We start from the raw sequence: 11,321 nt of genomic DNA on the forward strand, positions 1-11,321 counted from the left end.
CCTTATTTTTTGCTATTTCCTTCAAAGCAGCTTGAACTTCTTCCTTCATCACCATAGGCTCTTGCTCATATGTTATTTCTTTAAATTCCTCTGTATCTGCTTGTGTGCATTGAGTGGGAACCACTGCAGACTCATAGCTGACCCTCCAGCAGGTTTTCAGGGGCAGTAAATCATACAGGAGGAGGTTGTCCAGGCTTCTCCTGTGGAGGAGCTAGTGGATTTGAACCACCAGCCTTTGGGATTGCAGTGCAATTTACCTCTAGGCCACTAGAGCTCCCATATACACACACATACATATGTAACAACTCATTAACTCATTGCTGTAGTCAGAACCAACTCATAGCTGACCCTCCAGTGAGTTCTCAGAGGCTGTAAATTATACAGAAGATTGCCTATCTTTCTCCATTGGAGCAAGGTGGATTTGAACCACATGCCTTTGGGTTGGCAGCACAACTCCTTACCCACTAGGCCACCAGAGCTCCCATGTGTGTTTCTATTTTTAGGCTCATCTATCATGTAGCATTTATCAGTTCATTCCTTTTTGTAATTGCTGAAAAAGTATTCCATTGTATGGGTGTACTACATTTTCTCTTCTAGCTTGATGGTATTTAGCTCTGTAACATACTGTGTTTTATCCTGTTCGCTGCTTATCTTCCCCACTACAGGTCCTTTAAGTAACCTCAGCCTTAGATCTCTGCCAGGTACTACAATCCACCACCACCGAGTCATGAGTGATCCTGAGGGACACAGACCTGCCCATGAGGGTTCCAAGGCTGTACATCTTTAAAGGAACAGACTGCCTTATCTTCCTTCTGCAGAAGGATCAGTGGATTCAAACCGCCGTCCTTTTGGTCAGTTGTTGTTATGTGCCATCGAGTTGCTTGCGCCTCATAGCAACCCTATGTACAAGAGCTCTAACTGCCGTTCTATGTACAAGAGCCCTAACTTGCCATCCTGTGCCAAGCTAGCCGTCTCAGACACACTCATTCACACCACTCGTCACAGAATCGATCCATCTCATCGAAGGTGCATTAACCACTACAGAACTAGCCTCCTAGGCACGCAATAGGTACTCAGCAAATACACACTGAAGGAATGAATGTGGATTCAGGTAACTTCTGGCAATGGTAAGTGGTGGGTACGCAGCTGGGAAAGGAGAGGGAGTAGGGGTGCTTAGTGGAGCAAGCAGGCAGAGTAAGGCCCTCTAAGGGGGCACTTGAGCTGGAATACGCAAACCAAGGATGTAACAGGATCACTGGAGGCCTCAGTCCTCGCCCATCACTCCCTGCAGGTACCTACAGCCTAGTTGCTGGTGGTGAGCCTCGTGGTCCCCCACTCCTCCCATCTGACCTGGACCCGGGCCAGCATGGGGCGAGAAGGCTGATGTGGTTGACTGTCCCTCTGTTGAGAGCCTTGGACTCTTACTTGAACCCCAGCTCTAGTCCATTCATGTGGTTTGAACTTCATCAACTCACCTAACAGCTTGGCCCATTTCCTTATCTGTAAAATAAGAGTAGCAATGCTTCCTTTCCTTTTTTTTTTTAGCTGATTTTTTTCACTTTTTTAAAAATTAATTTTAATGAAAGTTTACAGAGTCTTAGGGTTTCCAGTCATTCATTGTTGCACTACTTCCTTTCCTCTTATACAGCACTTCCTCTGTGTCAGGCACCATTCTATGAACCCATTTAATGCTCACATCAGCCCCATGTGATACCTATCATCATCCCACTTTACAGATCACGAAACTGAGGCACAGAGAAGTGCATCAGCTTTCCCAAGACTATTGTGCTAAGTGAGGCTGGGCTTCAAATTCAGTGCACTGGTTCTAATTCTGAGCCCTAACTCCTTCTGACACTGCTCCTCACCAAGCATGTATTAACATATACCAAGTTCTCCAACAGCACCTGGTAGGCAATAACCATATAGTGGGTACTAATCACTGTGGAACACAGGAAAACATGGATTCTTCCCTCCTTCTATCCAGGAGCAACCACCCTGATGCCTGGAGGGGAATGATAGAAGGCTCAGAGAGGAAGTTTCTCGACAAGATAACTATAACAATGGACGTCAGACAGACACAGTGACTGTAACAATGGACTTGAGCATATAGAGCTTGTGAGCATGGCATGAGAGTCAAGGTCAGACCTGTTGTTCACAGGGTCACTATGAGTCATTGTTGATTGGATGGCATCTAACAACAGATTTCTACACAGAGAGATAGTCTGCTGTACCTAACGGTCATGAGTGTTGTCTCCCCTCCCAGAAACTGCAGCTCCTGCCAAGGATTTCATCCAGAGTCCCACCATCCACCAAAGCACATGTGGAAGCAGTCTACTGCCCTCCACCTGAGAAGAAAAGCTGGGTAGGGCTGGGGCGGGGCAATGAGTCAAGGTTCAGGCCTTTGACAAAGGTTGGTGGCACTCCTCAGATTCCTAGGGCGGGTGGGGCCTAAGCCCCTCCCACCCGGCCCTGCACTGCCCCGGCCCTCTCGGGTCCCTGCACACACCTTCACTTGCCACCATGGAGTTCGACCTGGCAGCAGGTGTGCTTCTAGGGGGGTAAAGGGGATTGGGGGTAGGCAGACTCCAGCACAAGGGCTACTGCCTGCATGGACCTCCACATCTACCTCCACTCTCTCTACAGCTGTGGACCCCACTTCCAAGAAACTGGTAGGGCCAGGTCATGGAAGGGACCCCAAACACAGCCCCTCCAAAGTCCATGGCCCATCAGTGGCGGGAGTAGCTGCTAAGCCCAGGGTAAGTTACCTTGTGGTCAGGCAAACTGCATGAGGTGGAGGGATGGGGGCTGTCTTGACCCCAGGATGCTGCCCGGAGTGGGGGTGAGGGTACGAGTGAGGGGGTCTGCAGTCAGTGGGGTCCCCCAGGCTCACAGCCAGGATTCCCACTAGCACAACAGCAGCAGCTCCAGTGACTCAGAGGCTGAATCTAAGGTAAGCTGCCTCCGACTCCCCAGCTCACACCCCTCCCTCACGCCAGCCCCGTGGGGTGGGGGCCGGGCTGAGCAAGGGTGCCTCACAGGATCATCCAAGTATTCCTCCTCCCCGCCCCCCCACTATCCCTGCCGCAGCCCCACGCTGCTGGGTCGGGGGAGCAAAAGAGTACCAAGGACAAGGCCAAGAAACCCAAGCAGAAGTTTTTAAGAAGGCGGAGAAGGGGCAGAAGGTGGACAAGGGGAAGCAGGCCTCGCGCTGACTGCCTGGGAGGGCGCTCATTAAATCTTCCTTCCTGCACCGTGCCTGGTTCCTGCCCAGCCCCGGCCTGCCCGGCCCTTCCCCAGGCAGGGCTCGCCCCCTGCAGGCCAGCGAGACTCGGCGACCCGCGTGCGCGACAAGGTTTATTTCGGTAACAGCGGCCCCGCTCAGGGCCTGTGCAGCTGGGAGCTCAGCACCTTGGCGGGAGGGGCGGCGGGAAGGCTCAGCAATCGCACTCCAGTGGCGCACGCGCGGGAGATGAATCAGGAGCCACCAGGCGCGGTGGGGGCGAGGCCTTGGCGCGGAGCCCTCACCGCACCAGGTGGAAGGTGAGCCAGTACATGAGCAGGGGCTGCGCCGCGGCCACGGCCATGGTCAGGTACATGCGCAGCTGGTTCCGTGCCCCGCGCACTGGGACACCCTCGGCCGCCGCCTCGGCCAGGATCTTGAGACGCAGAGTCCGGATCTGGAGTGGAGGGAGGGGTGGGAGACTGATGAAAGGGACCATCCTGAGCCTTCCCGGCCTGGGCCTTCTCATCTCTACCATGAGTACTAGGCAGCCTGCCTCAAGCTTGGACTCCTCTGCAGCCTGAGCTCCCAGGGGGCCACTGGGCACAAGTCTCCGCTCGTCTGGGGCATCAGTTTGGCCCAAATCCTCTAAGGAACGGGCAGCAGGATTTGCTCCCCGCCTGGCCATCAGTGGCCTTGGTTTTATGAAAGGATCAAGGTCAACGCCAGGCAGGAATCAGAGTGAGTAAGATGTCTTGTGCTATGAATATGGTGTGAGAGGAATCCCTGCAGGCACCATGTATTGGGCTGATGGTAATATCCAAGGCAAGCCAGGTGCGATTTCTCTTTTTAACTGATAAATTATAACATCTCTGAGCTAGTCTCACACATCAGATTTTTGCCCTTTCCTTTTCAAACACAATGTGGCTTAATCCTCCTAATATTCTGAGGAACAATGAGTGTAATTTTTGTTTTATAAAGACAGAGGCTGAGGCTTAAAACTGTTGTCATGCTCTGTTGAGTCGGAACAAATTCATAGCTGACCCTCTAGTGAGTTTTCAGAGGCTGTCTCCCATGGAACAGCTGGTAGATTCAAACTGCATGTCTTTGGGTTGGCAGCGCAACTCCTTAAAGAGGGGTGGTGATCTGTCCAGTATTGGCAAAAGCTGGGAGGGACACACAAACATAGACTCAGGGCTGGCGGGACAAGCTGCGAGGCCTTCAGAGGACCCACTGAAGCGCTGGATCTTTTTTCATACTAACAGAAATGACAGTGGGAACACCTACCATGTCAGGGGGGAGGTGCAAGGGAGGACTGAGCCCAGGCATGAGCACCCTAACTGGCCTCTTCCTCTCCTTTAGGCCCCACTTGGGCAGGCCCTCCCCAGAGCTCCTTAGTTAAGCTCAGCTCTAAACTCCCCTTCTGAAATCCTTAGCTCTTGTCCACATGGAGCACAGCCCTCCTGCCCTCTGTCTCCTGCCCACCCCACCTGAGCCCCTAGCACACACTTACCATGAACACAAAGATGGACACGCAGCACCAGCCCAGCACCAGGTAGTAGCCAATCTTCCCAAACAGCAGGCCCATGAGGACTCCACCGATCATCCTGGGGGAGAGAGTGGGGAAGACTGGGGTGAGCGAAAGGCCTGGGGGCTGGGGTGAGCTAGGTGGAAGCGGGGCACTCACCCAACATATTTGTAGCCCAAGAAGGCCACCAGGTCAATGGTGGTGAGGTCAGTGTTAATGGTGACCAGGTAGAGGATGAGCAGGATGGCCAGCACCTCCAGTGTCAGCCAGGCCAGTGCTGAGCTCGCCTGCAGCCCAAGGAGGTCAGGGGAGAACCTGTAGGCGCCCAGGTGCACACCGTCACTCGGTGGGCACCCTCCTGGACCCAGCCCTATGCCAAATGCAGCTCAAGACCCCGCAGTAAATGGCACAGGCTGGGAGTTCCAGGTCAGGGGAGGTGGGGACAGGGGGTTCTGGACTACAGTGAGGTTGGGGTACAGGCAGGACAAGGAAGGCACTGGTTGGGGGTGATAAGTGAAGAAGGCTGGGGTGGAGAATGGGGGCTGGGATGGGGAGGGCACAGGGACGGGATGTATAGGTAGAGGGAGTGTGGTGTTAGGAGTGCAGAGTAAAAGACAGAGGCCCCAGGCCAGGCTAGGACAGGAACCTGTGGGCAGAAGGTGGTTGGTGGAAGCTCAGTGGGGCTTTGGGAATGCAGAGAGGCACCTGACCCAGTCTAGGGGCAGAAGGGAAGGTCAGAGACAGCTTCCTAGAGGACAGGACTCCTGAGTCCCAGAGACCTGAAGGGATAAAATGCTGGTCAGGGCAGGGGAGCTCATCCGTCCTGGTCCTACACCTCCAGTGTCGGAGCAGAGAGAACAAGGGGGGAGGTAAAGGGAGCTGCACTGTGCCAGGCTATGGAGCAGGGGTTTGAACTAGGATGAGGGATGCTATAGGTGACACGTCAGAAAGGTGGCAGCCTATCACTGAAGTAGGGTGTAGGGGTGTGAGGGCAGGGCAGTTAGCTAGGAGATGGTAACCAAGGGAAGGGGACTTGGTTCACGCGCACAAGGTCGGTGACAGGCACAAGTGGAAGGAAGGGAGAGGGCAGGGCAAAGTGGCGACCACTGGGAGCAAGGTGAGCTGTTCTGAGAGGGGAATCAATAGGTCCTCTGACCCCTTGGCTCCTCTCCATCTGCTCCAGTCCCCTTACCTGTCCTGGGTCCCAAGCGCAAGACCAGCCACCAAGATGTAGGTGATGAAAGCCATAGCTGCAAGAGGCAGACAGACACATGGATACTGGTCAGAGGAAGAAAGGCCATTTGGGAGCCTCCAGGCTCTGCAAGGTCGGCCCTGCTCTCCCACCCACAGGGAAGAGGGGTCCCAGAATAAGACCTGGAATGTAGAGGTCAGGAGCATTGACATCAAAGCGGGGGGCCACAGGTGTGTCCTGCTGGTACTGCACCTCCCAGTCCTGTGAGGATAAAGCAGGAGGCACACAGGACCCCAAGAGGTGGACTCCTCCCAGCCCCTCGAAGTTGTGCCAGCCTCGGGCCACTGGCCCCCTCCCTTCTGTCCCCAAGGAATCAGCAGTGCTTACCTGGTGCAGGTAGGGGAAGACCAGCAGGCCTAGCTTTTTGCCCACGTACACAGTGTCCACAGCAAAGTAATATTTGAGCTTGCTGATGGAGAAGAAGCGGTCGATCTGGGGAGGCAGACCCAGGTCTCAAACCAACAGCCACCAGGACAGGCCCACTAGACCCTGAGTCCCATCCCCCTCTGGCCCAAAGGCTCCAGGCCTCCCGCTGCCAACCCCGCCCTCCAGCCACAGCCCACTCACGTTCTTGTCTACTAGTTCCTTGCCCTGGGCAGCCAGGCTGCTCCCATAGGCCATGGCCATGTTGGACATGGGATCGGCCAGGAAGGCCTCCTGAGGTGAGGTGGAGGTGGCAGGGTAGCCCAGGCTGCTGGATGCCCTCGGGGCCCCATAGCCCCGACTCTGGGCTGAACTCGTGTCATCGAAAAGCTGGTGAGGGTCAGCCATGCCCGGCTGGGACATGGGAATCCTCCGCTTTGAGGCTGCAGAGGAAGAGTACAGTAGAGGTGCTGCTATTAGAAGGCCCTGGAGTGAGGTCAGGTATCAAGTGTGGGCTTTGCCTGCCTGCCTGCCTGCATCCATCCTAATAACCATGACAGTGACAGGAATGATGTTGACGATGTCTGAAGTGACTCTGCAGGGAAGTGACAACAATGGGTTTGGGATTTTGTCATTGTTGTTTACCATGTACAACAATCCACCCTTTTACAAACAAGGCCCCTGTTCCCATCTCATTCCATGCCCTTTCTCCCTCATTTGGTTTCAGCCACTTCACAATGTTCCTTGAACACACCTGGCCCACTCCACCCCAGAGCCTCTACTGTTCCTCTGCCTAGAATGCTCTCCCCCTAGAAACCCACATGCTTCTCTCCCCTTGGTCTTGCTCAGTGATGCTGCCTTGACCATTCTGTCTACAGCTTCACTTCTACAAAACTTCAGCCACAGAATGTAGTACTATCTCACATGCTAGATACTTACTTCACTCACCGTCTTAGCTATCTAGTGCTGCTGTAACAGAGATACACAAGCAGACGGCTTTAGTTTATGAGGCTCAAGAAAACTCAAACTCATTGCCACTGAGTCTGGAACAAACTCATAGCTAGCTGGCCCTACAGTGGGTTTTCAGAGGCTGTAAATCACACAAGAAGAAACTGCCCTCTTTCTCCCATGGAGCTCAGGGTGGTTTCAAACCTCTGGAAAAGCACTGCCTTTGGGTTAGCAGCACAACTCCCTACAGACTACACCACCAGAGCTTCCTTTCATGAGGCAAGAAGTCCAAATTCTAAGATGCTGGCTCCAGGAGAAGGCCCTCTTCTCTGCCAGTTCTGGAGGAAGGTCCTTCAGCATCTGTAGGCTCCGTGTTCCCTGGAGAGCTCCTTGTTTCCAAGCCTTCTTTCCTCTGAGCTCCCCTTTCTCACCTTTTCTTTCTTGTCATGGTGACCCATGTGCAGCAGAGCAGAACTATGCCCCACAGGATTTTCTTGGCTATAACCTTTCAGCCACAGATCACCAGGCCTTTCTTCTGAGTCACCTCTGGGCGGACCTGAACCAACAACCTTTTGCTTTACAGCCCAGAGCTTAACTGTCTGTGCCACTCAGTGGGGATATCCAGTCACTCCCTCAAATCCCAGCAATTTTGGCTTCTGCTCTCATTCAGCATCTAAAACACCTTTTAACTCTGCTACATCCTAGGCTTGTTTTACATTCTCAATCCCGTAGAAGTATATGATGCCACTGTTTCAAATGCCAGTTTCCAACTCTGTCCTCTTGGCTTCCTTTGTACTGCACAGAACTATTTTTCCTAAGTCCTGTAAACTTGTACAGAGTACCTTTGTGTTAGGCTCTGCTGCAGCAATGAACATGCAGCGCTGAAGAAAAAGACAGAAACTCTTAATCATTCACACTCTGCTTCTTTCCAGCTCTTTGAAATGTGGTAATCAATTTCCTATCCATAGCCTTTCACCTAGGCAACTTTCACATCCCCAACTTTACGTCTCCTTGTGCCTGGGGTGACTGGGCTGTCTCCAGCTACCACCTCCTCTCCTGGGTCCAACTGCCTCTGGCTGTGCCTGGGCCCTCACCTCCTTGTCCAAACTCCATTCCCCTCTGTCAGTATCCAGTCCAGCAGTCATAGTGGCTGCCTTCTCAGCGTTACCCTCCCCTGTCATACTACGTCTTTGCACCTCACTTCCATGTCCTCCTGCCTGGTCTCCTTCTTCTTCGCTCTTAATGCCAGCAACATTCTCTCTAAATGACAACCAGAGGGATCTTTAGAAGTTATTCTTCTGCCCAAGATCAGCACCTACTGTGCTGCAAATAAAAACCAAATGCTGACCAGACTCTGTGTGACCCAGGTTGTCAACCACTCCCACTGCCACAAGGGGCTCACCATGCCCCAGGCACATGGCTTCCCCTGGGCCAAGCTCCTTGCTCTCACAAGCTTCTGCCCAAGCTCTTTGGCCCTACAAGGCCCTCAGCATGGCACACCTGGAACATGTCCTCCCATCAACCAATCCAGCGTTTAGAACTCAGTTCAAGTGTTTCCTTTTCAGGCCCGCTTTCTTGCCCAGTACAGAGCACTGGTCCTACCTTGTTCTCTCCTAATACTGGTTTTGGTTTTTCTCTCTTGAGCATTTGGCAGGATTTCAAAGTAGATATTCATTTATCTACAGGGCACAGGCCTCGGCTGCCCTTCCCTCTCAGCACATACCCCTTTCTCCTCACTAATGCATCATAGTTGTTTTGAGGCACTGATGAGTTGACTTTGACTCAGAATGGCCTTCTGAACAAGATCTGAACCTTGCTCTATCCTGTGCCATCCTCACCACGCATGATGTCTGATATGCTTGAAGTCACTGTCAGTCTATCTTGTTGAGGGTCTTCCCTTTGCAGCCCTTCAAGAAACTCATTACCATGGAGGTAGAAATCAACTCAATGATGACTCACCAGCAGGTTTTCAAGGTTGTAGACTGCAAGAAAGGAGATTCCCCACATCCTTTTCCCAGAGGACCCACTGGTAAATTTGAATCTCCTGCTGCTTTTGGGTCAGCAGTTCAACCCCCGTATTAGACTGCCACCACCATTCCCTAAACTATATTATTTCCTACTTAGGGAGTTCTAGTGGCTTAGAGGGTGAAGGTGCAGTGCAGCAAGGAAGACCCAGATGAGATGGAGTGATACAGAAACTTGGGCAAAGGGAGTGGGTGGTCGGAGTCAGTGAGAGTGGCTCAGGACAGGGCCGGCTTCAGAGCTGCTGTACATAAGGGTCGCTGTGAGTCGCAGGCAACTCTATGGCACATAACACAACAGTGGTTTGGAGAGGGAGCTCTGGTGGCCTAGTGATAACAAACTGCACTGCAATCCCAAAGGTTCGAAGGATGGGCAACTTCCTCCCATGTGATTAACAGTCTCTGAAAACAGGCTGGAGGGTCAGGTGGGATCTGACTCCAGGGTACAAAACAACAACAGTGGCTAGTGATAAGGAGTTGTACTGCCAACCCAAAGACATGTTGTTTCAATCTGCCCGTTGTTCTGCAGGAAAAAGATGGGCAATCTCCTCCTGTGTGATTTGCTGTCTCTGAAACCCTCTGGAGGGTCTGCTATGAATTGGTTCCGACTCCACGACACACACTAACCACTAAATGCCAAGCTGTCAAACATTGAGGTCAAACTAATTTGGCTACTAAATCCAAACATACAGATTTGGCGACACATGAATAAATGAAATGTACGGCACACTCGTGGAGATGAAGAGCAATCTGAAAGTGAAAACTGAGGGAACCGAAGGGTTAAGAATACAATAAAACACATCAAATGAGACATAAACACAATCAGATTTGCACACTGAGGGGGCCGTGAAGGTCGCACTGAAGAGCACAAGGGCCACAGATGGGTGGGTAGTAGTTACGATTTACGAATGAATGAAAGTCTTATTCCTCCGCTTATCACATAATTCTGCATATCACATAATATCCTGTCCCGAGTACTAGAAGAATGACCCCCCAAAATCAACCCTAACACGCCCCCTCCGGACTAGCCATCCGGGCGATGGACACGCCTAGAAGAAGACCTGACTTCATGACTCCCGCCCTTTTGTGACACCCCCCCCCCCCCATCAACCGCCGCTGCAGCCCCAACAGCCCTCACCCTCCCGATCTCGTCCGCCGGCCACGTACGCCAGCCACTTACGCTGCCGGGCCGTTTTTGCGGACGCCGCCGCCAGGCCTGTCGGGTGCATCCTCCGCCGCCGCCACAGCCCCGGGACGGAACACGTCCGCCCGGCTCCCGTAGCCACGTCCCTCCAGTGACGAACCAGCCAATGGGAGTCGCGATCTCACACACCCACTCACAAAGGCCGGGAGGCGGGAGCAGTGGGTGAAAGGCAGAAATCCGTGACGTAAGGCGAGGCTTCGGGTCGGGAGAGAAACCTGAGATAACGGAGACTACGCTCACTTATGAGGTCTGATGGGATATGTAAGCGTCAAGTTAAGGGGTAGATGGAAAAATGGAGCTCGAGGGACTTTAAAATCCCTGAGGTCACTAGAAAGCCCTGGAAGAGTGTGGAGCATGAGATAGCAGGTCCATTTATGCTCCCCAATTCCTTGAACTCTAATGTTGGCAGTCTTTTAAGTAATAAAGTGATAAAAAGAATATTTACAGTGAGAAAAAGACATCCAACATCAATACTTTATTTAGGATATGTCCCAGAAATCCACTCATCTTCTGGAGATGCAACCTGGCCTCCTCCACGTCCAACAAACATTAACAAAACACCGCACACCCTATAACTCCAGCAACTCGTTGCACACATAGATGCACCTGCAAGTAAGGAGCCCTGACAAGCTTCCGTCTGTCCTATTTGATTTTTCCTATTTTTACTCTTCCGTCGCCACCCCTTTTTCCTTCTCAATCTCCTCTGACTCTCTTCTTGGTCTTTCAGTTTCCTCCTCTTCTCTCAGGCAAAGCAATGATAGAAGTGACTTCTAGGCAAAGAAAGA

General features: G+C 52.5%; 1 protein-coding gene across 2 annotated transcripts; it reads right to left on the reverse strand.

Annotated features, from left to right (window-relative positions):
* Window positions 1-3,521: 3,521 nt before the first annotated feature.
* YIF1B (Yip1 interacting factor homolog B (S. cerevisiae)) lies at window positions 3,522-10,561 on the reverse strand. Of its 2 annotated transcripts, none has more exons than XM_006899692.1 (8): window positions 10,513-10,561; window positions 6,568-6,806; window positions 6,328-6,432; window positions 6,123-6,201; window positions 5,941-5,998; window positions 4,908-5,063; window positions 4,734-4,827; window positions 3,522-3,677 (listed from the first exon to the last, which is right to left on the reverse strand). In XM_006899692.1, exons 1-8 carry the CDS (start codon window positions 10,559-10,561, stop codon window positions 3,522-3,524), a joined length of 936 nt encoding a protein of 311 aa, XP_006899754.1. The 2 variants fall into 2 exon arrangements, with proteins under 2 accessions (XP_006899754.1, XP_006899755.1); XM_006899693.1 differs by having other exon boundaries at window positions 10,504-10,561.
* Between the last annotated feature and the right edge of the window lie 760 nt (window positions 10,562-11,321).

The sequence above is a fragment of the Elephantulus edwardii genome, unplaced genomic scaffold (assembly GCF_000299155.1).
Source record: "Elephantulus edwardii isolate Elephantulus edwardi_28Jun2011 unplaced genomic scaffold, EleEdw1.0 scaffold00266, whole genome shotgun sequence".
Lineage (NCBI taxonomy): Eukaryota > Metazoa > Chordata > Mammalia > Macroscelidea > Macroscelididae > Elephantulus > Elephantulus edwardii.

Bases quoted from the DNA above. Each gene is read 5' to 3' on its own strand.
- YIF1B (XM_006899693.1), bottom strand. From the start codon at position 10,561: ATGCACCCGACAGGCCTGGCGGCGGCGTCCGCAAAAACGGCCCGGCAG. The intron at 4,828-4,907 runs GTGAGTGCCCCG...TCTCTCCCCCAG, and splicing joins TTGGGCTACAAATATGTTGG to GATGATCGGTGGAGTCCTCA. The intron at 3,678-4,733 runs GTAAGTGTGTGC...CCTCCACTCCAG, and splicing joins TGTCCATCTTTGTGTTCATG to ATCCGGACTCTGCGTCTCAA.